The sequence below is a fragment of the Phasianus colchicus genome, chromosome 1 (genome assembly GCF_987193195.1).
Source record: "Phasianus colchicus chromosome 1, bPhaCol1.hap1.1, whole genome shotgun sequence".
Lineage (NCBI taxonomy): Eukaryota > Metazoa > Chordata > Aves > Galliformes > Phasianidae > Phasianus > Phasianus colchicus.
Genome location: NC_143436.1, coordinates 179632969 through 179659011, shown reverse-complemented (window position 1 = coordinate 179659011; position 26043 = coordinate 179632969). Strand labels below are relative to the sequence as shown.

General features: G+C 41.4%; 2 protein-coding genes and 1 long non-coding RNA gene across 6 annotated transcripts in view; 1 reads left to right on the top strand and 2 right to left on the bottom strand.

Moving 5' to 3' along the window:
* ZDHHC20 (zDHHC palmitoyltransferase 20) overlaps positions 1-4589 on the bottom strand; it is a 42946-nt gene extending 38357 nt beyond the window's left edge. The window contains exon 1 of one of the 4 annotated variants that reach the window (XM_031615736.2): positions 4256-4589. In XM_031615736.2, coding sequence (XP_031471596.1) covers positions 4256-4358 — 103 coding nt within the window. In that variant the 5' untranslated portion in view covers positions 4359-4589. Of the gene's footprint in view, positions 1-3822; positions 4066-4255 lie in introns of those variants that run through there. The other 3 variants (XM_031615735.2, XM_090133830.1, XM_090133831.1) reach the window with 3 other exon arrangements.
* Positions 4590-4612: 23 nt separating this feature from the next.
* Positions 4613-9090, top strand: LOC116244183 (uncharacterized). The gene is made up of 3 exons (XR_004170129.2): positions 4613-4700; positions 8472-8605; positions 9004-9090. It is a non-coding gene; the product is annotated as an uncharacterized LOC116244183 (long non-coding RNA).
* The window catches only part of MICU2 (mitochondrial calcium uptake 2), a 133825-nt gene continuing 116352 nt past the window's right edge, over positions 8571-26043 (bottom strand). The window contains exons 8-12 of the mRNA XM_031615730.2: positions 23583-23680; positions 14674-14845; positions 14286-14394; positions 13127-13284; positions 8571-12378 (exon numbers count right to left, since the gene is read on the bottom strand). Of these exons, the coding sequence (XP_031471590.2) occupies positions 12274-12378; positions 13127-13284; positions 14286-14394; positions 14674-14845; positions 23583-23680 (642 nt within the window). The 3' untranslated portion in view covers positions 8571-12273. The remainder of the gene's footprint in view (positions 12379-13126; positions 13285-14285; positions 14395-14673; positions 14846-23582; positions 23681-26043) is intronic.

Genomic DNA, 26043 nt, shown 5'->3' with positions numbered 1-26043 from the left:
TCAGTTCAATTCACTAACAATATAATACCACCACTGTTTACGAAGGCAATGTTAAAAGCAAAACATGTTTTGACAACGAGAAGGAAAACAATAAGTGGTTTTAAACTAATGAAAAGCCATTTTGCAGCATCCACTATGTATTTCTAGGTGTGTTTTCTTGTATACAGAGCTCCATGCAAGTTATATGTAGAAAGAAAAGAACAATCTACTAAGAAAACACTAATTCATGCTTTTCTAATTTAAAGCATTTAAAGAAAATCTGAATAAGACGCTGCCTCGAGTTTGCTTTTTTTTATATATATATTTATATTTTTATATATAAAGCACCTATCACCTTATTGATAAACATTCTTTGGAACCATTTTGATGGCAGGGGTAAGAACAGGAGTCAGCCTGTTAGTACCTCAGCACTTCTGTTTCCAACCAATTGAAAAAATAAAAAAAAGCCACAAGACTTTGCTGCCAGCCTGGCACGCTGGCGTTTAATACTGCTACTCCATCAGGGTTGGAGGGAGACTTATTGTGAATGGCAACAGTTTGCACTGTGACTTCTCCAGCTGTGCTGCAGAACAACGCAGGCATCACAGCAGGGTAGCGGGATGTGAAGGCTCAGATCCATTACCTTTCCATTTCCTTCAGCTATGTGCATTCACAGGGTTTTTCCAAAACAGCTCCCTGAACTTCCACAAATTTGGTGAGAAATGGCTGTTGCCATCTTTCCAGTTGGCCAGATTACCACATGGATCACAGCTACACAGCAGCAGAGGCTCAAACAGCCAGCATTCACCAGTTTGGCCCAGGAATGCTTCAGAGAAATGCACCAATGCAGGCAGTTTCTACAGAGGAAAACAACAGAATAGCTCATGCTGAGAACCTCCTTTCACCTCACCCACACCACTCCTTCCCGGTGCTCACAGGCAGTATGTAAGTAATATAATTCATGGTTGTAAAAGCAGCATAGCCAAGTAAATACATGCCGGTGGTGAATTACAGAGCAGGGCCAAGGCCTTCAGCCACCAGCAGCAGGACATTGAGCAACATGGGAATGTCCCAGTGCAGGAGGGTGGGGCAAGTTCTACAGTGAAGCAAAACTGAAAGAGTGACATGAAAAAGGAAGCAATCCCAGCTTTACAACCATTTTTTACTTTGATTAAGAGTATTTTATGTTACTGCATTAATCTTGGCTTCCCAGTAGAAGAACTGAATACATATGTTTAACCATTAATACATGGCTGGGACTTGAGGAAAAAAAAACCAACATACTCTAACAGGATAGAAGAAATAGTTGGGGAGAACAAAGCCTTTCTTTCTTCCTGTTTCCTTGCTCGCGTCAGATCTTAACAATTTGCTAACCTTTAACAATGACCTTGGGAAAAAACACTGACTCCTAGGTGGTTCTAATTTCTGTTTTACTCTCAGTATTTACTTGATCTGTTTCATCTCCTCCCTTACAGAACTTTCATTCTTCCATCTGTCGTTCCTCACCCAGATGCACAACAAGCCATAAGCCCCACTTCTGCACCTGCTGTATGGGCACATATGCTGAGACTGCCACTTCATTCATTAGCAGTGCATTAAAGGCAAGTCCTTGCTTCATAGTGCACACTGCAGTAGTTTTCAAACCAAAATAAAACATGCAGTACAGGGAAAAAGTAAACATACCTGCCAAGAGGAACAGAAAACTCTGCTATGCTCTAAATCCTCTCTATGCTGGAACCCAAACAGGGTAACAGAAGAACATCGCGGGGAAAGGGGGGGAACAACTCAAAACCTCATAAAATGCCTGAAATACATCTTTCCTGTCCTTTGAGATGAATTTTCATCAGGTGCATAAACAAAGTTCTACAGAAGGTTAAAAGCGAGAATAATATATATTTTAAATCAATCAGAAAAAAAGTCATAGAAAAACAAATCTTGGTCACCAACCATCACTTTGACATTAAACAACTGTAGGATTCAAAAACAGCAATAAAAATCAATAGGTAATTTTCTTACTGAATGACCACTTTTTCTTAATAGCCTGTATCTGCAGACACTGAGAATAAAGTTGATTTGCAAGCGTCAGACATCTAGAAATCAGGTTTATAGATGTGAAAGTTCTTGCATAAACAGGAGCCAGCCTTTTCAACTGTTTGCACACAAATGAAATCCTACTGAATTTGGAAGGAGTCTGCAGCTTCTCTGTGTCTGCAAAGGTCTTCCATTAGATGGGGGTCAAAGATTTATCTCTGGACAAAATTACTCAGCAGCATCCAGCCTTGACCCACTTTGTGATTAGGGCACAGAGCTGGGACTTGGGAGATGAAGGACCCATCCTGATTCAGCCAGAGAGCACCAGTGCAACCCTGGGCAAGTCACTTTGGCTCTTGAATTTCTGTTCTTTATTGATGAGAAGAAACATATTCGCCTGGTCTGCCTTTCATCATGTTGGACTTCATATCACATCTGTAAAATATAAGTCTAGAACCCGACACAGTCCCCTTAGCACTGCTCTAAATCCATGCCCCAAGCCTCCTGTATTAGAGACTATCTAAAATCTGGTTCCAAGTGCTTATAGTTGTAAGCCCTATTTCCCCAAAATAACAGCACTATTTACTCAAACAAGCAGACTACTAAACCACAGCAATCTGACACATGTGGATGCAACGACATATTTGCAACTCTTTCATGTCAACATTCCATGTAATACCTTAGTAAGCACTCCTTTAGAATTATATTTCTACTACTTTATGTCCAAACAACATTTTGCTTGCTGCTTACGCTACGTGCCATTCCACATACGTTAACAGAAAGGTTGTGAGAGACAGAATTTCAGAAGTTGCCTGAAAACTAAGGATTGCAACAAACAATTCTGATTATTTCCAAAGAACAAATATCTTTACAGGTTTCATCAAAGTACATTCAAGCTCTTTATTTCAAGTCTGAGCTATGAAAGCAAGCATTTCACAGAAACAGAAGTATATGGACCAAAGCACACCTAAGTACATTGCTGGAAATAGTTCTTCACTCTTTTGTGGTATATTTTACCTTTTAATTCCACCTTTCTTACTTTAAAACACCGAGCACCAAATGATGTGTTTCTTAGATTTCCTACACTGCTACCAAACCACAGCAAGGCCGGTGAATGCCGCACATCCCTGTGCGTCTCCATTCCCCTGTGTGGGTGAACATCCTCCCGAAGCAGACTTAATTTCCTCCTATAGACAGAACAGGGTACACATCATCCTGACTGACACCGACCACAAATCAGATTTCCACGAGGCATCACCACAGCCTTGACGCAGCCCGACAAACCCCTAAGCCCCAAATCCCGCTTAGGGAGGATGTTTTCAGCCTAATTACACCTCCGTGACACCGGACCCCGGCAACGTTAATTAAAAGAGGGGGGGGAATACAACTCAATGGGCTCAAGTTGTTGTCGGGTACGCGAGGAAGTTCCAGACCGGCTCAGAGCGAGCGAAATAGAAAGCATAGGGGGAAACGCCGCCTGAGCAGCCGCAGCTGTGAGACGGAGATCCCGCCCGGGCTCCAGAGCCCCCCGACCCCTCCTCGGGGCTCCGCCGCCATCAGGCGCCTCAGAGCGGGCAGAGCCCACCGGGACCCCTTCCCGCCCTCCAGGTCAACCCGGCTCCAGGGACGGCCCCGGGCTGGGGGTTCCGGGGGGGAGGGTGAGAGAACAAGAGCGCTCCGAACGAACGCCCGAGGGAGAAGTGAGCCCTCGGCGCTGCCCGGTGCCGCAGCGCGCTGCAGAGCTCCCCGGAGGGCGGCGCGGGGTCCCCCCGCCCGGCTCTCGGCCCGCCCGCCCTCCGTCTCCGCACTCACACACACACAGCTCCACCACGTAGGCGTAGTAGGACCAGGCCACGACCAGGGCGATGAAGACCACGGGCACCCAGGCCAGCACCCTCTGGCAGCACTTGAGGACGTGGGACGGCGCCATCTTCCCCCCGCGGCCGCCGCACGAGGCATCGGCGCCGGCGCTGCACGGGCGGCGGCTGCAGCAATTGCCGCCGCTGCGGAGCCGGCCCCGGGCGGCGCGGGCAGGCCCTGGGCGGGCCGCAGTGGGCGGGAGATGGGCGGCCCCGCGCCCGCCGCCTCCTCCTCCTTCTGCCTCCGGGCGGCGGAGCCCGGACAGCGCGCGTCCTGCCCGGCTCACGGGGCGGCCCCTGCGCGGCGGCCCCGGCCGCTGTCCCTGCACGGCGTGGGATCCCTCTGGCCGGCCGCGCTGGTCCTGCCCCTCCCAGCTCCTGCGTACCTGCCGCCTCTCCCGGCAGGGCGCTTCGAGAAGCTGAACTCTGCGCAGCTCCGCTCTGCGACGTCGGCGTTATTCTCGCCCCGAATCCAAAGCGCGACGCCATCCGCCACCGGGAAGGACGTGAACGCCGTCCCCGGACAGGGCGCTGCCACGGCCTCGGGTCGCGGCCCCGTTCCCGCCCGCCGTCCACTCGCGGCCGTCTGTCGCGGCGCTGCGGCACCACCTGGCGGCGGCCGCGCTGCAGCTCGGCGCTGTGAGGTTACGCGGGTTCCTCACGGCGTGCGGTCGGCCGGCTGAGAGCAAAAAATGAGCGAATAAACGCGACCGACCGACGAGGGGCTTGGTTGGGAGCGCAGCGTGGGGCAGCTGTGCTGAGTCTGTGTGGTAGCTTCGCATCACAGTAGCAGCGAAGGGGCACAGTTCTGTCAGCCTGTGTGTGGCACAGGTTAGCTTGAGCCACTGAGTACCAAACAACTGCTGTTCATCGTGTAACATACGGGATGAAATTGGGAACTGGAGTGTTGAAAATGAATTTTTCTGAACTATGTTGGATGTTAGGTTGGCTGTTAGGAAAAATTTCTTATCAGGAGGAGTGGTGAGGCAGTGGCACAGCTCGCAGGGAGGTGGGCAGTCACTGCCCCTGGATGTGGAAACGTGGGGATGTGGCACTGAGTGGTGTGGTTAGTGGGGATGTGTTGATGGTTGAGTCCAACCTCCAATCTTAGTGGCCTTTTCCAACCTTGATTCTATGCCCAGAGCACGTCCCTTCCGTACCAACCACCTGGCACTGTCTGGCACGCTGACTACCTGGTGAACACTGTGGGAAGAGCACACAGTGACATTCTGTTGTCCTATATTTGTTTGGTGTTGAAATGCTCGCAGCTAAGCTAAAGAAAATGGGAGGAATTTTGAGTCCCATATATGATAACAGTAACACGCCGTGGGTGGTTATCTGTTGCAGTGTCAGACACACAAAAGTAGCATGAGGCAAAAGTGGCTGCCAAACTAGCAGAAAATACCTCTTAGATATCAAAGTCACAAATCTACAGTTGTTCATTGTTCATTGCACCAAGCATAGCCACTGGCAATGGAAACATCGAACCAATGGTTGGCTGCTTACTTAGAATCATAGTGTCATAGAATATCCTGAGTTGGAAGGGACCAATAAGGATCATCGTGTCCAACCCCTGGCTCCACAAAGGATCACCCAAAATCAAACCTTGTGTCTGAGAGCAGTATCCAAATGCTCCCTGAGCTCTGGCAGCTCAGGGCTGTGCCCACTGCCCTGGACAGCCCGTTCCATGCCCACTGCCCTTTGGTGCAGAACCTTTTCCTAACTCTCAACCTGATCCTCCCCCGACTCTTGTAAAGAATTCGTTTCTTTCTCATGGGCAATACATAAGAGAGGTGCTGTTTTCTGAGGGTCACTGGGATGGTGACCTCCTTATTAAAGGAGGGGTGTAAGCTATGGAATATAAAACTGTCAGCAGTGGGATATAAAACACTGCATCACCCTATTGGTAGTCTTGGGTACAGGGCTATTGGAACTTGAACTACAAGGAAGATATGCATATACAGTGTGAATATTTGTCTAATCAACCACTTTTGGAAGTGAGCAACTTCACAGCATGTGTGCTCTTCATCCTGCACTGAGCCCTAAGTGCCACACCATCATCGTTGGGAATGAGCCAGAATGCATCTCCGGGGAGGTGCAACTACAACCAGCTTGTGCTGAGCCTGTGGCTGCTGTTAATGCCCTCTGACACTGCTTTCATCCGCGACTTTCATAATAATATCGTAACCTTTGTAATAGTGAATATGAATTACAAAGCCAGTGACAGCTGTATAAGCCTGTGAGAGATGATTTTTGACCAGCTATTGCCAGCAACATTTCTGTGCAGTGTTTCCATCCTAAGAGGAACTGAAATAGAAATGAATCAAAGAAAGATGCTGACAACGCTGGGAGGCACTGGGAGGGCTGCTTGTCCTGGATGTGTGCTCCCACCCGAGGAATTGCACTGCATAAGGACCCTTGGCTCAGGGAATAACATCTTCCACTTCTCAGAGCCATCTGGAATGTATCTACTCTGACTTCCTGAGCAGAAAAGAACTCCTTAAATGGATGCTAGCAAGAATGGAAGCAAGCTCTGCTAGAAGTGACTGTGTGTCTGCTTGGCTGTGAAGCACTGCACTACAGCTCATGTGAGGTCATCCCATAATTGTCAAGAAGCAAAACCCAAGTGTCCCTGGTCCATTTCACATGCCCCTTTCTGGCTGCCCACCTGCAATACCTACATGAAGATCTCTGTGAGAACAACGAAATGTACCTTTGCAGCCTCTGCTCTGGCAGGGGTCTCCTGCACAGTCTTCCAGAGGTTTGCTGGTCTGTTTGCAATAAACAGTTCACACAACTTAGCAGGGAAAAAGGGGAAAAACTTATTGCACTGTAAATTACTGCATCACCCCTTACAACTTTTTTTTTTTTTAATTGAAAAAAAAAAATCTAGCTACCGACATTTGCTGTCCTTTCAGAAAGCTGCCCTACAACAAAACACAGCAAACACTCCTTCAGATGCTCTCATTGTTCTCTTTAGCCTTCATCTTCATAATTTCATCTCAATTTTGCTTCAGTGTTTCTTTCCTCTGAGAGCTAGGAACAAGCCATGACCTGGCAGAAGCAACCCAGCATCCTCTTAGGTGGAGGAAAATAATAATGTGGCTCATTAGGAATATTTTTTATTTGTTCCCAGTAATAAACAAATCAATTTCTGTAGGATTAATTTCTGATATGTGCATAAAACCAAAGGAGATGGCTCAAGTACTTGCTCTCTGCATTCCAGTACAGCTCATGTAATCTTGTATACATTAACTGTGAGTGATTAGTTGTCCTTGTTTGCATTGGGTCAAATCCTAAATTGCAAAGAACTTGTTTTGTTCAAACAGCATTTGAAAAATTTGATTTCAGCTGTGTTGATTTATTCCTTGCTTTCCTAGCATCCTTTTGTTTGGTCGTGTTCATGTCTCCTAAATTATAGTTTGGATTCTCTTTTCTAAAGACCAGCTGCAGAACATTTTGCTATCCTTCCCATTCAGCAGGGAACACAATCAGCTATCCTGTCACTCAGCTCCCATTGCTTTAGGAACCACCTTGTGTGGTTTATTTAAGAGACATACACTTTTTAGTAATGTGTGCTCCTTCTAATAGTATCAATTTCAAATTAGATTAAAACACAGTAAGATGCCACATAATTAAAAAACTACTCTGAAAAAAAAAATACCAAAACACTCTATTGACAAGTCTTTAAAACTGTTCCTTTCTAAGAGCTTTCACCCTTCCAAGAAAACAGCACTTCAATTTATAGAAAAAAAGTCCAAATGCAAGTACTCTTACTTAGGATCCATTAAAGCTTATGAACAAAGAAGGCATTGCCAAAGTACAAGTTAAGTCTGGTGAAGCTCATCTTCTGTGCTCCCTCTGCAGTTCATGGAGAAGGACCCAAAGGAATGGCCTGGGGCTGCATCAGGGGAAAGTCAGGTTGGAGATCAGGAAAAGGTTCTTCACCAGAGGGTGGTCAGGCCCTGGAACTGGGCCCAGTGGTCCCAGCACTGACCAAGAGGTGTCTGGGCAATGCTCTTCAGACATATGGTCTGATTTGTGGGTGGTCCTGTGTAGAGCCAGAAGCTGGATTTGATGATCTTTATGGGTCCTTTCCAATTCAGGGTATTCTATGATTCTATGACAAGGACAGACTCTTCAGAGGATGTTTTGGCACTTGCTGGTGTCTGAAATCCCACACATTTCTCTGCTTTGACTACAGAATCTCTTTTCTCCCAAATTTTCCTGTCTGGAAGCATTTGATATGAGGCCAAAGTGAATCTCGCATTTTGCCAAATGCAGTGTGTGTACTCCCAGAGACTTCAATCTTTAAGTTCGCCAGAGTGTCCCACAGCCTTCCTCCCTTTAAGTTGCACCAGGGAAAGTTCAGGTTGCGTATCATGAAAAATTTCTTATTGGAAGAAGTGGTGAGGCAGTGGCACAGGCTGCCCGGTCCCTGGAGTCACTGTCCCTGGAGGGATTCAAGAAATGTGGAGATGTGGCACTGAGGGACACAGTTAATGGGCATGTTAGGGATGTGCTGATGGTTGGACTGGATGATGTTAGTGTTTTTTTTTTTTCCAACCTTAATCATTCTATGATTTGATTTCCACATCACAGTTGGTGAGGAAAGGCAGGCCACCATCAGCTGGGGCAGGGAACAAAAGTACAAGCTTCCAATTGGGCACGTGGGTGTGAAAAAGCACAGCTTTTTGCTCTCCAAGGAATGAGGTGCACTTTCTGACACGACACAGGTAGGTGCACGGTTGGGCAGTGTTGGGAGGATGGTGTGTATGAGCCACAGCGTAGTTCCTGGGGTTCGTAAGGAGAGCTCTGCACCATGGCCTTCTGGTTAATGAAGCAAAAACTTTATTAACTGAGCCAACACCAGCCTAATGGGAAATCTGTCTCCACATATGCTGCATAATTTCTACATTATTGAACCAACTAGGAATTGTTTAATCAACAAAGACAGCAGGAAACCTTCAGAAAGTAAATGAGCGAGGAGCTGCAAGCTTGTTTGTGGATTAATTTTGTACATGCTCAAGTCTCTCAGGTTTCCTTTCCACCTCTTGCTGGGCAACATCTTCAGTTTCTCTAGGAGGAATTTCTGTGGCTGCCTGGTGCTAACAATATGTGTCTATGTCCACAGGTTTTGCCTTCATGCTTCCTCTGTGCCCAGTGGCATTAGAGGGGCTGTTGGCTGGTCAGCATGGATCTCAGTAATAACAACCACATCACTGGGATACATACCATCTCTTCAGCAGGACTGAAGGTTTCTTTCTTCACTGGAATAGTTTCCTGACCTGCTGTGACTGTTTAATAGGAAAGGTTGAAGACACAAGACATGTTGGCACTCTTCCATGAGAAGAAAACTGTATTTGAAACTCCAATGTACATTTATTAATCCATCTCTATGCTTAAGTCAAAGTATGGACAATAGATAAGAATTTTGAAATATTTCCTCTAACTCTCTGGATTTGTTCCCATTTCAGCCCTTTATCTGGCAGTTCTCATCTTCTGTATTCTTTTAAAATGCGTTAAATCAGTTTACGAGACCTCCACAATATGTAATATATTATTTTTTTTAATCCAAACAACACTCAAAAGCAAAGTTGGAGTTTTTTTTTTTTAAATTTAATTTTATTTCATTTTTAGTATATTTCTGTTTAGAGGAAGGATTCCTAAGATTAAAAAAGTCATAATTGATACACTTAATTGGCACTTTGGCAGTAAGCAAGACCTTTAAATAAATGGTGTTGAGCAATGTTGACAGACAGCTTGCAAATACCATACAGTTACTAAAAGGAACTTAAAAAAATTAAAACTACAATGGATTCCTCATAAGACAAGGTCGGTCTAAATACTTATGTAAACAGCTCTTTCAGTCTAAGATATTTTATCTGAGAAATGATTTTAAGACTGTTTCACGAATCTTTTTGGTGAAAACAAACAAAAATAAGCTACAGATTAAACACAGAGCCTGATTTTTCAACGGACAAATCTTCCCTGGCATTCAGAGGAATTCCTTCCTGGCTGTACTTTCAGGATAGTTTCTTCTGAAAATGTTAATAGCATTTTAATTCCTAAGTAATCATTCCATTTCTTATTTTACTATAGACATGACGTTTGTTTTAAAATAAGTGTATCTGTTTTCTTTTTCCTCTGAACTGGACACCAGATCTTTAGAAATAAAACTTGAAATCCATTTTTAGTAACTTGCTGCCAAAAGCAGATATTGCTGATTGCACAAACCCAGATACGAATGAACAATGAGGCATTAAACTCCTAGATACACTAAAGCTAGATGAATTGATTTTTCCAACAGAAAACCAAACAGTTTGCAGGATGTGTCATTGGTAAACAAAACAAAATAAAACAAAAAACAACCACAAAAGCAATGTAGAACATCAAAATCCTATTAAGAATTCACAGAATAAATCGTTAAACAATCATCTCCGTTCCAAAGTAAAAACAATTTGCCAAAATATGAACAGCAACAAGTAAAAGGCTGCCTTGTATTATAGCAGAGCTGGAACAACGCCCACTGTAGGGGAACACACACACACTTCTCTGATACAGAAGTGTCTTGCTTGATTTTGTCCTTTAAAAAAAAAAATTGTTTAGTGATCTTAAACTGGTTGTGGTAATTCCATGCTGCCCCACCTCTGCTCCCAGCAGCTCTTACTCGTAGTTCCCATCATCATAAGCAGCTTCCAAAAGCACAGAGTGAAAACAGCTGCCTGATTTCTCATTGCCCACAGAGCAGTGCCTTTTCAGCTTAAGGGGGAGAGGCAGTGGCATTTAGTGCATTTTATTTCATTTTTGAGAGGTTCCTGATGGAAGCAGAGGCATCCTTAGCAGTCACTGGTACCTGATTTTCTAGACAGGTCTTTGGAGCACCCACAGTCACGTTCCTGTTCATGTGGACGAGACTGGGTGCATACTTACAGATCACACAAAGAAAAACATTTTCTCTTTCACACAATTTAAATTAAAGCTCCAAGAGAATGCTGCATAGAGTAGCAGGTGGTTGCATGCTGCTGCTTTGTTTGCTTCTCTCTAGAGTGCTGAGACCTGGGAGGACTCTTCCTTAGCACGAGCTTGCCTGATGGCCACTGACATACCAAATATCTTACCTGTAACCTCCTTAGGTGGGATCTGCAGAGTGGTGAGATTTCTTGGTTGTTTTACCCAGTTCGTTTTTTGAGTCTGTTATAACAAACCTGTCTTGAAAAGTCAGGCCTTTACCCCAGCCTGGACAAAACAGACAATGCTGACTGCTCTATGTGTTAAAGTCTGTCTCCTATATGCAGTGACCAACGAGGAACACTGATCTGGACCTGTGACTACAGGCTCCTTAGTCTGTAAGAAACAAAACCCATGTACCATGCATATGTGTGTATACAGAGAAGCACACTATGATATGGCTGAAAAACATTCATGTTAATTTTTACCTTCTTTTTGTTTTATTGTTTGACATCTTATGTCTAGCTTTGCAATTTGGGAGTCATCAACAATTTGTTTACTTTTTGTTGCGTCTATTATTCCTGCCAATGCTTGTTATAACCTTGAGTTCTTGAGATACTGCAGCATTCCCTGACATAATTGTTACTAACACAAAGTAAAGATTTGTTACACATTTATCTTCTGCATTACAGTTAAGCAAAATAGTTACAAATCAAGGTGTAATCACTGCTTATGATAGAATGAAGATGGGGATTTTTTCTTCTTGTTTCTACTGTTTGTTGAAGAGGTCTGAGAGTCTCAATACACATTCATAGATCAACATGTAACTTTTAAAGCCTGTATCAGCAGCCTTATATTTCCAGTTTAAAGCTATTATCATCAAAGGCAGACAAATCAGACATCTACCCTGGACCTGGTGGAACCATCTGCCAGGAACTAGCAACAAGCAGCTCACAGTAGTGGGAACACAAAGCCATGTGAGATTTTGTTTTTGATGCAGGTACCTTGACTTGCATGGACTGTGCAAATGGTTTCCCTTTTTGGACTTCTGTCTTTGCCAGGGAAAGAGAACTGCTGTGTTAGTGGCCGGATGAGATGATGACCACTCTTCCAACAGGAGGTGATACTGTTGGGATGTTCCAGCCAGTGGCCACTATTAAATCCTATGCATCCCAGAGGTCACAGTGCAGGGTCGGACTCCACAAAAAAATAAATAGCATTATTCCCTAGAACAAGAGTAATTCTGTAGGGAGGTCAAACGTGATAACAATTCTGTAAACCCAACTGATTACACTAGAACGATATAATTTTTTTTTTTTTTTTTCATTAGATATTGGGTTAATTTAGTTCAGCTGTAGTAAAAAAGAGTATTTTTGATTCAGCTATTATGTAAACAGGACAGACAAAAAATCCCTACATAACATTTACAGCAAACCAACAATAATGGACGCTTTTAAAAAGGACTTTTCCCACTTTGCTTCCACAATTCTTTTGCTCCTTTAATGCTTTCTCTTTTCACGCACTTCCAGTACCCTTGAATGCCTTGCTGTTGTGGTACCTGTTAATAAAATCAGAGTATGTTTAGCATTTACACGAAAAAGACTCTCACTCATGGATTGTGTTATAAATATAATATGTAAGGCAATGCTGCTGCTCCCATGTTCACATGTATATTACCAATGACGGCAGCACTCCTCTCAGATTCATAAGCAGTAAAGAGTCTTCATTTTAAAATATAATTTCTTTCCATTCACTATCTCTACTTGTGTTTCTACAAACATTAATAAGATAGTTGTAAGAATAATCTGTGGTATTTAAAAAATACGAAGATGATCAGGGGACCGGAGCACCTCCCCTATGAAGACAGGCTGAGGGAGCTGGGCTTGTTCAGCCTGGAGAAAAGAAGGCTGTGGGGTGACCTCACTGCAGCATTTCAATACCTAAAGGGAGCCTACAGAGGGGAGGGGAGTCAACTCTTTAAAAGAGTAGATGACAGCAGGACGAGGGGAAATGGTTTTAAGTTGAGGGAGGGGAGATTTAGGTTGGATGTCAGGAGGAAGTTCTTTACAGAGAGAGTGGTGAGGTATTGGAACAGGATGCCCAGAATGTTCAAGGCCAGATTGGATGGGGCCCTGGGCAGCCTGGTCTAGCATTAAATGAGGAGGTTGGTGGCCCTGCATGTGGCAGGGGATTGGAGTTTCATGATCCTTGAGGTCCCTTCCAACCCTGGCCATTTTGTGATTCTGTGATTCTGTGATTAAAAACAAGTATGTTAATGGGAATGATAGATGTCATCAGCTTCTTACCCTCAAACCTCGATGAATTCGCTTCTTCAGGACACCAAGGAACTCGCCATGGCTGAGGCAGTCATCTCCATCTAGATCAAAAATCTTGAAGATGGTATCCAGAATATTATCTGAGAGCTCCTGTCCTGTTGCCACCTTTACTGCTCTCTTGAACTCAGCTAGTGAAGACAGAATATGACATCATTACATTACTGAACTTGTAAAGGCATTACAAAGCACATAAATTGCAGCGTTCTGTAGAAATTAAAATGTCCTGTGGATATCCTAGCTAGAGTATTTTGTGGTGTAAAGAATTTGGAATTTTGCCTCAAGCAAAATAAGAAAAGATGTGGGTTTGTCATAAAACAGAAGATAGCAAGAGGGAAATGGTTGTAGATTATTACTGCAAGCACATTCTGCCACATGAATGGGATGCATTTTTGAAGGCATCACAGATGTCTGAGTTTCAAGGAGGAAGTGACGTTACTACATTAGAGTAGCACTGTAGATTATCACAGCAAGTTGTCCCACTAAGTGATAAATACAGCAATATTGTGCTTCTGATTTCATAGGCAAATGATGTTTATAACTAATTATATAAATATGCTTAGTTCTGAAGCTTACTAGAAAAAAGAGCACTTCATCTCTCATCTTTGCCTCTTTCAAAATTTCTCTGTAAATGCAGTTGACTCCTTTACATTTCATTTAAATATAATTAAGTAGAAAACCCTCCTGAAAAAGGATATACCACAATTTAAAAAGGTCCCAAAATACATTACATACAGTCCTAATTTTGTCTTTAAAAAGATGTTAACTGTTTCAGCTCTTTATGTTAAGTATAAATCTAGAGATGGCACTGCACCTTTTTGAAAAGAACACAAAGAAAAGGAGAAGGATCTTGTTATGACACTCAAGAGAGCTGTCTTTCAAGTATCACAATTATGTACCAACCTCAGAATCATAACAAAAGACACTTGTATTTCCACAAAAATTTTCCTGCGTTGCTCCTAAGTGTCTGTTACATGTGAAAGACACAACTTCTCTCCCTCAATTCTTTGGTTTAAAAAATACTTCACGTGTTTTTCATAGCCATGATTGTGTTGCACTGCACAAAATTCTGTAAGAAAAGTGCATCATTTTCTTTTTAAAAAGTACAGCTGTGAAGCTGTGGAGCACTCACCTCGTTTAACAGGACGATTGGCTACGGTGAACATCTGCATGGCAATAGAAAAGTCTTCCAGGTTGTTTGTAAACTTGCAGAAAGTCTTGAATTCTTCCAAACTGATATTCTAGAGTATCAAAGAATTAGATAATATATACTGGATAGTACTTTCAAATGCCAGTAAATCTATTTTGTTAAATCCAATGGACTTAACATTTGGGTGTGAATGCTTGTTGTCAATACTTATATTTCTCAGTTAGTAAATTGTCATTGTTCTTATTTGCATAAAACTCAAGAGCTGCCATAATTGATTTGGAAACTGGTTTTATTTTTAGATACTTGCATTCACATGAAAACCTGTATGCAGAAGTAAGGAAGCAAAACAAAGCAGACTCCAAGTACCAACCTCTCCTGCTTCAAATCTGTCTCTCACGTTTTGCCAGTAAATTTCATTATTTTCCTCGTCAGTAAAATACAGTAGCCATTCTGCAAAGTCCTCCTTTCTCATGACATTCAATCCCTTTGAAAACTGTATGAATTCCATTTCTTGCACTTCTGTTTGCAGATTTTCCATGAACCTGTGAGAACAAATAGTGAATATGCATTAGACACCACCACCTGACCGCAGATACCAGCCTGGGAGCTGATTTGTTCCCACAGCTGCATTTCAGCAGGGTCACCAGCAGGGTGTTCCCTAAGCCCACGCTTAGACAGCGTGCAGAGATTGTCTATAGTTTTCACGTGAGAAAGAAATGTTTGAAAAGGTGCAGATAATGAATTAAAATGATCAATGAGGCAGTGTTGTAATGAATGAGTGGAAAAGGACAGGGCAGCTGAAGGCCTGACACGTTATTTATGAAATTTTGTATTAATAAGAGAGGAATTTAAGGTTGGAAAGCATCTCCAAAGAAGAGGTACGAACTATTACAAAGGTGAAAGAAAAGAAAAACCTTGAAATCATTGCTACATGAAAGGACAACTAAAAGCCTCAAAGACTGTAAAGCCTCAGACAGCAAAGAGAAACTTGGCAAATTGGTTCTTTAATACTGAGAGAATGGGTTTGCTGGGACTATAGATGGCATGCAGACGGTTTGGAAGAGCACAGAAAATGATGTTGCAGGTATTGGAGGAGAGAGCTGTCTGAAAAAGGATGCTGTGAACATCAGCAGTTTTAGAAGACACTCATTCTTTAGGGAGAAAAACTAAAGCAGCATGAGAATCAAGTACCAATGTGGGGGTACAGAATCACAGAACTGTTTGAGTTGGAAGTGACCCTTAGAGGCCATCTGATACAACCCCCTGTCATGAACACGGACACCTGCAACTCCATCAGGTGCTCAGAGCCCCATCCAGCCTGACCTTGAGGGTTGTGGCACCCACCACCTCTCTGGGCAACCCGTGCCAGTGCCTCACTAACCTTCACTACCCTCCAGAAGCTGGAACCACAAGCAGAGCTTGTGAATTTCCCTTCTTTTTGAATTTCCCCATTTTGGCCCACATGGCCATTTATCATTTTCTGTGGGGGGGCTGATATGGATTTCAAGATAGAGAAAAACAATGGTGTATGAGCCATTTAGAGATGGGCCATGTACAATTTTTTTCTCCCCAGTGAATAGAAAGGTTAAAAACACAACCAGGCTTGCCAGAATCTTTTCATTGCATCAAAAGAACCCTGCTTAATTGAGTTGCAAAATTTACTGACAGGAGGGAATGAAATACTTCTATATTGGGACAAAGCAATTAGTTGGAGAAGACAGCTAAGGGTCTAGGCAGCAAAGAGCAGCAGAGACTCATTTGCTCGTCAGTGTTTGCATGGCCTCACTGGATTTGAATTATTTTCCCTGAAATTAAAGCATTTTAGCCTGCACAGCTATCTTTAGTTCTTTAATGAGATCACTCGGACAATTAGTAGCTTGAAGCTCTGTGAAGTCTATAAGGGGTTAGCTGAAGGCTGCTGCAGCAGCATAAGCTCTCTCTTGTATTTTCTTCTCTAATAATTAGAGCTGCACATGCAAATAAAGGGCCAACAAATGCTTCACTGCTCAGGACACACAGGTAAACGAAAGCCTGACACTGGGAGGGAATTTAAGATTCAGGCTGGAGTTCTATTAGTGTAATGCTGAGTACGTGTATGCTATGCTCCCACATTTTATATGGGCATTTTTTTGGTCCAGTGAAGGTAGTTTCAAGGCCCCTGCATGGCAGAGGTGCCCCCCCTGGGACAGCATTACAGCAGGCAGAAGGTTTTCTTGACTGGGATACTCAGAGCATCACTGCCTTAACAGCTTTTCAAAAGCTGGCTGCACTGTTTTGAAGGCTGTGATCCTTAGACCTCTTTTTTTTAAACACCCATGTCTGCCTGTGCTGAGCAGTTGGGCAGAACAGGCCTTGCAGACCAAAGCCATGCAGGCAACATAACAGAGCTTTGTTGCTTTTTGGGAGTGCCCATCAGAAGTGAGAGTGGAGTATCTGGGATGTGTGGCTCATGTATGGCTGAAAGACATAGTACAGGTCATGCAGAGCAGTAACCACATCTTTGATTGCAGCTGATGGAACACCTGGTCTGGGGGAGGAGAAGCTGCTGAAAATGAGGTTGGTTTCAGAAATATGTTTAAGCCATGGATTTAGGAAAAGAAGACAGGGTGTAACTTGGTGTTTTATTTTCTTGGCTTTTACTCTGTGGAAGTAAAATACATCTTGTGATAGGTGTAAGGTCTGTTTTTGATAGGATAAGTTCTTCATTTTGGAGAGCCACCTCTCTGTCATTAGCTGGTTAGTAGCCAGGTGATGACAAATGACGCGTTCCTCCATCATATCTAAATGTTACATTTGGAGGTTCCACTTAAGCACAAAACTCTCAGTGACCCATCCAGGGCTCAGGGCAGGACTGGATGACCAAGCATTTCTATATGCCAAGGAAGGAGCCAGTGGTCTGTGTAGCCACATACATCAGCCAGCTGAATGGTGCAAGGAAGTCCAAGAGGAAAAGGAAGCATTTGGCTCCGGCATTTCTGACATATGCTTGATTCTGCACCCGCTTCTGTCTGATAGGGAATGAGGCACTGAATCTTTCCATGGTTTCTGCTGCCTTTTCTCAAGCCTGGAATCTTGTCCTCTCCAGTTGTTTCCAGGCAATGTCACTGCACAACAGCCACACATCTTACTGCGCTACTCAGAGTGGGAAGGAGAGCAGGAATTACTTCTTCAGGTACGAAAAAAATTAATGGATCCTGCATTTCAACACGTAGGCTTGCTCCTGGCAAGCTAGAGTGGGAAGATTTCCTGCCATACCAAATTCAGCAGCTGATATATGTAATGTAAAATTTATATCTGATAGACTCCCATATTATAAAAATTAAAATACCATGAATCATCACATCAGCATTCTAGGTCACTGTTATTCCCAGATGTGAGAGTTAAAAATACTAATGAGTTTTTTAAAAAGAAAGTTATTAAAAGTTATTAAAAATAGCTTTCTGGTTAGGAAGTAAAACCTTATATGCCACAACACCACTAGAGATACTTGATTTTTTATCTTCTGGATCATAGTATGACAATTTTCAGTTAGAAATTTCTTCACAATTTCTTCATATATTAGGAAAAACAAGCATACTAATGGAATTCCTGCTCTCCTAAAGTCAATGGCTGTGGACTTTAAAGAAAGACAAAATTTAGCTATGGGAATGGGATTCGCATATTAGATATGTTCTACAATTCAAGAATAACTGCACTGGAAATGTTCTTGCACTGCAGCTTAAGGATAAAAGCAACTCCTGAGTTTCCAAATAACAAAAAGAAAAGAGCAATCATAAATTTGTAAGATGGAGAAAAGGCTTGGAACAGACAGTACTTTCTTTAAGACAGCCTGTTTTATCCATACTCTGAAACACCCATGTTGAAGGCCAATGGCCAACTTTGTTATCATGTTACAACAGCATCCAGAAGCCTTATCAGAAGTTAGCCCACATTTTGTAACATGCTTTACAAACCTACAGAAAGAGGGAGTCTCTTAAGATTTTTTGGCAACTCAGTTTAATAGAAGTGAAAATGTAATAACAGTGGGGAACCTCAGGAATGCAGCTATTCTCTCTCCAACCTGAGATGTTGCAATGAAGTGCTAGCTTCCTTATGGCACATGAAGTAGAGAATGAAACACAAAAGGAAAGGTTAGGGAATGTTTTCCTTCCTATACTTTTTGATCTGAATTCAAAGTCTGTACAGAGCTTCAGTACTGTAATACAAAACCGACTGGTGCTTGTGGTATATAGGTTTGTAGGAAGGAAATTTGACAACTAAGACAGAGGTGAATATATCACTCCAGCATTTCTACTCTGGTTTGGCTCCTCTTCAGACACTGCAGTCCTGCTGAAGACTCGATAATCATCTCTGCAGCAAATGACTGCTACCAAGAGCTGCAACGCTGCCTTTTGGCAAATATGACTTTCCAGAAGAGAATATGGAAAACTTAATAAGGACCTGACCACTAACCCTCACAGATCATTTACATACATGCTTACAAACTCAGCTTAGCAAGTGCTACAGCAGTTACTCAATCTCAGCGTTGTCAGAATTACAGGCAAAACTCCCTTTGATTTAGTGTTCTCAGTGTTTCCAAACCAGACAATCAAATTAATCATGTTCATCTATAAGCACTCTGTAGTGAAACTAATCAAGCTATTTGTCTGATAAGTATACAGGAAAGGAAGAAATGGGAATTCTTCTCAATCTCACTACTAAATGTTTGGGAAATGCTCAGATTCACTTGCGATGGGAATATAGAACCAGAAGGCAGATTTTGTTCTCATCCCTTTTCTTTCCTCAGTCTGATCCTGGTTGCATGTAATCTCTAAGTGAATTTGGGGTCTATAGACAGATAGAAATGTAGGTATAGGGACACATAAAGAGGCAATCATAACTGCACTTCCAAATCTCTAGATGAAAATCACTGGAAATGTGCAAGCTGTCACCATGGCAAAAACATCACTGGCTGAGGATGCTACTTGAGATTCTGCCTGTGTGCATTGGCACAAACTCAGAAAGAGCACCACACAAATTTCCGTCCTATCAGCGTAGTTCAGTTTATATATTTTGGTTTCTTAAATGAATGCTTTCAAATGAAATGTACCAAGGAGTTTGAAAATACCGAAAGAAAGAGAAACAGGACATGTAAATGAAAGGCAGTGTTTTGTGCATGGTTGTACAACTGGGAACCTCTGAGCTAGAGAAGAAAAAAATGAATAAAGAGTTGCAAACTTCAGTTAATTGATGAGAAGTTTGAAAGCAACAAATCGGGAAAGAAAATTAACAGGATTTATTTTTTCTTATATGATTAAATTATGATTATTGTTTAACCATACTGGAAAGTAATTTTTCATTATTCCTTCCAGAATCAATTAGAAGTATTTTTAGTATTTTTTTCCCTATGCTCTCACTTATTCCTTTTTTTTTTCACCCTTGAAGGAGATTGTGAGAGATTTAAGCTCGCTTGGGGACAGATTACAGGAAAAAAGTCATAGCAGTCATAAACTGTCTAGGGAGTGAATTACTGTCTCCTCTTTTATTTGGGATTAGACATACTTAAACAAGATCAGCAAGGGACTTTCAGAAAAAAACAAAACAAAACACCACAGTGGCTGTCAAGAAGAAATACGTGCTAAACCCAGAAAACTAAATAGCTTTCTACTCATAATAAAAAAAAAAAAACAAAAAAAACCCACATACCACATAGCTGAATTTAAAGCACAAGTGAAAAAGTTTTGGAAGAAAAATACAAAAAAATAGTTTCTGTCTCAAAAAATTCCAGGGAAACTGCCATGCATAAGAATAAAAAAAAAAAGCCTGGAATTCCAATGGATTTCTGGCTTTATGTTTGAAGTGTGACAATCTGTAAGATGAGGCCTGGTATTAGAAAATGGTATTATTGTAAAAACAATGTGGTGGTCACCTGAGACAGGAATTGGTTCACATTTCTGAGAAGAAAGTCTTACCTGGTTACAGCTTCTTGTATTTAATTTACCCTTCTTTGTTATATCTATATGTATATAAACACACATATAATGGACAATAAACATCCCAATTGCACCTGGCTTTGAGGTACCACTTCTACTAGTGATTTACACTCTACACAATAAATTTGATTAATGTTTCCTACCTTTTGCCAGTGAAAAAAAACTGTTTTGAAGATGTGAATGGTGATGTTAAGGACAATACAACTGACAAGAAATCATGCAGCATTCTGGGGCTGTGCACGTGTTCCTTGAGTCATGCCTTAAGAGCTCTGAGACCACCTTGTTACTACATGAATGGCACAGGAGGATGTGCTTCCTTGATAGCCTCCTCAACTTGTATGTGGTTCCAGAAGAAGCTGCACCCACCACTACTGTTCAATGGAGGATGAAAAGGAGCAGCTTTGGTTGCTGTTTTGACTATGTTCTGTACAATAGTGAGAAAGACCTTAACTGGTGTCATAAAGTATATATGGAATTGCTTTTATATGGATTCTTACTACTTGTGGATTACTTCTTTACATCTACTTTCACAACAGAAGAAGAAGAAGCTGAAAAATGATCTGATATTGTTTCATGGTCTCATTCTTGTCCAGGAAAAAGCAGTCTGAGGGTCTCCTTGCATGTATTCCCTACCTATGATTTCCAAAGAACTATGCAGCAGCTGGAGGGAGATGGAGAACAGAGTGATTAACCACGTTCCCTCTCCATAATCCATATGCCTCCTGTGTTTGGGGGTGTAGGAAGGGAGGCACAAGAACTGGCTTACTTCAGCTTCACACTGACTGAAGAGACATAGACAGTTTCCATTTTCTTTGTGTCATCTGAATGCAAAGAAGGAGAACAAGGCAAATGAAATGCCCTGATACTGTGGCTGTCTGACATTTTTTAAATGTTTGGACTGCAGACTAAAAGGGTCGGACATCATTGGTGAAAGTGCAGACACAGACGGTTGCACACTTACAAAAAGATTTTTAAGTCAGCCAAACTGCAAAGTAGGAGCATGAGGAAAATATATGTAAGTAATGAGGTGAGAACACCAGTCTCAGATTTCTGAATTCCCATACAAGTAAAGTGAAATTTCACAAAGAAGGCATTCCTTTTTTTTTTTTTTTTACTGTGTGGTTCTGTAATGCAGTAATATCTGTGTATTTAACTAATGTGACAAGTTTTAGTGTGTCCTAATCAAATCTAATCACCTCTACGTTCCGCTAGGTACTACACTGATCAATGGAAAAGCTTTCTAGGCAACAACTTGGAAAATGATAAAAGCATTTACCACCATTATTTTCTTCTTTTGACAATGATCTATGTCTGTACAGCTCATCAGTCATCTCTTGTAAAAACAGTGTGGCACTTTGATCAAACAGCCAACAATAGCTTCCCGCGTAAGGTAAAATGTTATGAGAGGCCATCAGATAGAAATCACATTTTCTCTGAACAATAGGAACCTAGAAATGATGTGCTTGATTTACTTGCAAATAAAATCATGTGAAAAGTGATATCTTCACACAGGTTAAAAAGACACTGATTCTTTTATTCGCCTTTCTGTGTGTTAAACAAACTTCACTGTCATGTTGCAACTGAGATGGAGTGTCTACACAGTGATAAAGAGGCACATTCCAACTCTACAAAAAATAACTGCCACTGTTGAAAAATTACCTGCATTAAACCTTACACTTATCTCACAGATTTTAAGAGTAAGATGTGGGAGTTTGATTTTGATTACAGGCTTCTATCTGTGTGGTAGGCAAAGGTCTTTAACCCATACGTTCTGATGGTACTAGGTACATAGTTTTATCAATGTCATGCCTCATTGGGTCAGCGTGGGATTTTATCTAAAAGCCAAGGCATTTCAGTTTACACTGTATATGCAAACACAACCTTTTACTGGTGCTCTCTGCCTTTTGTTTCATTGAGAGAATCTATGCTATTTATACAGAAGGGAGCTGCAGGCATCTTAAACTTATTTTACTCAGATTCCTATTGAGTGGCGGTCTTCAAAAGAGAAAGGCTGTTTATTTGAAGACTGGTATGTACTTGAGCCAGTGGAGTGGAACGCTCTTTAGAGTTAAAAAAATTGTCTTCCTTTTTCACTCTGGCTTTCCTCAAACCTTTACTGACTGAAACAACATCCATTTTTTAAGAGGGCTGGCACAGATTCCCCCTGCTTCTGAACAAAAATTCAAGTAAACAATTTGTTTCCACAGTCTGTAAATGTCCAATTATTTTTGTAGAAGAAGTAATACTAATATAGATAATCTTCTCTTGATGTTGTGTTCAAAATGCAAATCAAGAATCATAGAGATGTACAGGCATTTAACTTCCATTTATTTCAAAGTGTGTATCTGGATTCCGGCCCAACATTCATATAACAAGATGTGTCCTGACTTCATACTAAAAGTAGAAATTGATCTCCCAAGTAACAGAGAGTTTTAACCAGTTAAATGTTGATCACTGGTGGTCATCATTACTGATTTAAAGAAACACTGGAATTAAAAACCCTTCAGTGAAAACACAAACACCTGACACCTAGTCGGATTTTCAAGTTGAAATCAACCACAGCAGAGCTTCACGCTCGAATGTGGACAGGGATTACAGCATTTTTCTGACACACATGTAACGTGTGAACTGAATGACTCCAGTCTTAGAACATTATTTGAGCTTCTGATTTTTCAAGCTTACAGTGAAACCAGACTTGCAAGCAATGCTTTTCCAGCAGTAGTGGCTACTTGGTGTGGCACCGCAGCTTCAGTCTGATCCTGTCTACCATCTGCCTCAATTTTAAGTACCAGCACAAGTGCCACAAAGTATCTGCATTGCCCCAGTGCAATATTTCAAAGGGTGAAAAAAGGCATCACTGAAGTTTCAACAGAAGTTGGAATTTGAAGTGAGCAGAAATGTTTCCTGTATCCTAACATGACAGTTGTAATGAGGACCATCTCAATTCAGTAAAGTTCAATTGATTAGCACTGTTCTAAAAAAATACTCTTGAATCATACTGTCTTACAGTATGCTGTGTCTTGGCAGCTGCATGTAAGACAGTATGATGGTAATCTCAAACCTCATGACCTCCAGCCCTTTTGCTGCTTTTGATTTCATCAGGGTAGGATGCAGAAAATTGAGCACAATTTCTCCTGCAGACAGTAGGTCCAAGGAGCTACACCAGAACTCCAATCATGTAAAACCACAAATAGTCTCCTACCTGGTTATCCATTTAACTTTCTGAACCAACTCAGCATAGGGTCAGGCTAACACCAGTGTTAATGCAGAGTAGAAGTGTTATGAACAGGACTGGCTGAAAAAATACCTGAAAAACTCAGAATAGCGAAGTTTTTCCTTTCCTTCTTTTCCAAAGAAATGCACCAGCAGCATGGTATTAACATCACAGCTTTCCAATTCTGCTTCCTATAAAACAAACAAAAAAAATCCCTGACGATTATTGCTATCTACTCACTGCAAATCTCAAAGTATTTATCTGAAGTACAATTTCACAAGAGATGCTTGTAATTAAATTACTGTTCCCAAAGCTATCACACAAGAATCTCCAAGCTGAATATTTTTTCCACATCAGCTGGTAACAGTCTATGTACATCCTGCTCCTAAATATTCTGTATGAAAGTTGAGTACAATTTACAACCACCTCTGTTGTACTTTATCATTAGAATGGAAAAGGTTGCTAGTTAAATCGTTATAAGGCTTTATGTTTAGGTGAAGAGAGGTTTACATAAATGTAACATCTCTGTAAAAGAGAGTTCTTAGGCATTTTTAGTTTGTTACAGTCATTTAAAAACATTTACGAGACTTTACAAAGTGGAACTAGAAAAACAAAAACATTCACAGTGTTCTATTATAGTTTGGTCTCAGAAGGCTTCTTGCCAATCTTCAGTGCTATTCATTGTTCTGTTTTTAAAAATCTGATAAAGAGATTTCTGCAGAAAAACGATGCACGTTATTTCAACTCAACAGCATCTTTAACAAGCCTAAACCCACACATAATGCTGGGTTTCTGTCCTTTTCTTCTTTCAGCAGCAGTGTACTGGCATTTCTTTGAACGCAACAAAACACCGGGAAACATGAAGAGAGATTTTTTTTTCAAGTCCAGAGGGATTTCAACAAACTATTCTTATGACATCTAAATAGCCTCTGTGTCTTTTATCTGGTTGAAGAGGTAAGATGAAAGACAAGAGTCTATTCATAAGATTTAATACTAATGGTTATTTAGCTTTCAGCATCATCAATAACAAGTCCCATTAGTCCCTGTGTTTCATGCTTACTGCATACGCGACACAGTTATGTTATAGTTAAAATGTAACATTCCTCATTTCTACTGCAGACCACAATGCACTAAATGTCAGTGATGCAAGTCATGAATGAGTGAATCTGGAAAAAAACAGTTTTCAAGACACAAGCAAACTGTACTTATTGAACTTTATCATTTAACTGCAGGCAAAGAATATTTAAATACCCACGAGGTCCATCCTTCTAAAGTTTAAACACTTCAGATTGCTGTGAAGACTGATGCATAAACATTCGTATGGGCTTTTTTGAAAGTCAAAAGTCAAATGCTTGTGTATGCTTGTTTGAAAGTCAACCCCTGACTATTAACGTTGGAATGCAAAGTTTTCTAAGAAGAAACAGAAAAGAATCAATGCATTTCCCACTGCAGTGAGATTCTAATCTCCTTTTTGTTTGCTTGTTCAAAGAGAACTTGAAAAATACAAGGAATAAATTTCTGATGTAATTTTTAAAACTAAGCTCGTGATTATGGAATTTAATACTTGCAATTTAACAACTCTGTATTAAAATCAGTGTTGTACTGAAAGTGATCTGAAAAACAAAGTTTAAAATAACCTCTTAAAAACTAAATTTGCAACAGAAAAATAATTTTCTTCTATTCAGGTTCCTCTAGCTACAAGCCAGATGAAGACATACAAACAATACCCATCTCATCTTATCTAAGATGGCAAAGCCTATCCCTGGATTTATAACAAATATGGACCTACTCGTTGGCTACCCCTCTTTATCAGCTGAAATTCCAAAGTGGAATTGGCAGATGTCCAAACACTGTGTTAGTGAGAGTTAAATGTGTTTTAAAACTACAAAGCAGCACATTTCTTTAAAAGAGAATATGCAATAGGAGACAAGAGAAACTACACCTTTCGGGTAAAATTGCAAAAAAAAAAAAAATTGCTTTTACTAAAGTTAATGCTATTAAAGCACATGTTAGTACATAATTCATTTTTTTCCACAAAATCATTAGGAGCTTTTGCTGCTGAACTGCATAAATTAGTACCAACATGACAAATGTTTGTTAGAAGATAATGAGAGGTCTATTAATATTTCCAACAGCTCACCCTCCCGAGCCTAGGTAGAACAACTTAGATTTGGAATGTCTCTGGGCAGTGAGAATGAAATGGTAACCTAACCTTGTAGCTGTAAAAAGGATCAGAGTTGTAGCTTTCAGTGACAGAGCCACTCTCTAAACTGTCTGTATTCAGGTGTGTGTGGTGGCTTTAGCGTTTGCAGGTTGCACTTCAGCAGCTTTTTGGGTTCATGCCTTAGAGGAAGATGAGGCACAGAAAGAAGAATGGATGGTGATGTTATCACCTTGATGTCTGCAAGTTGATGGGGCATGGACATGTGTCTCATTTGGGGAACTCAGACATTCTCCTGGGTCCATTGCCTCAGACAGAGGATCCCAAAGACCAATCTCTGATGTTGCTCAAGCCTATATGAACTAAGGAACATGTGTTTCTGGAAACATTAAA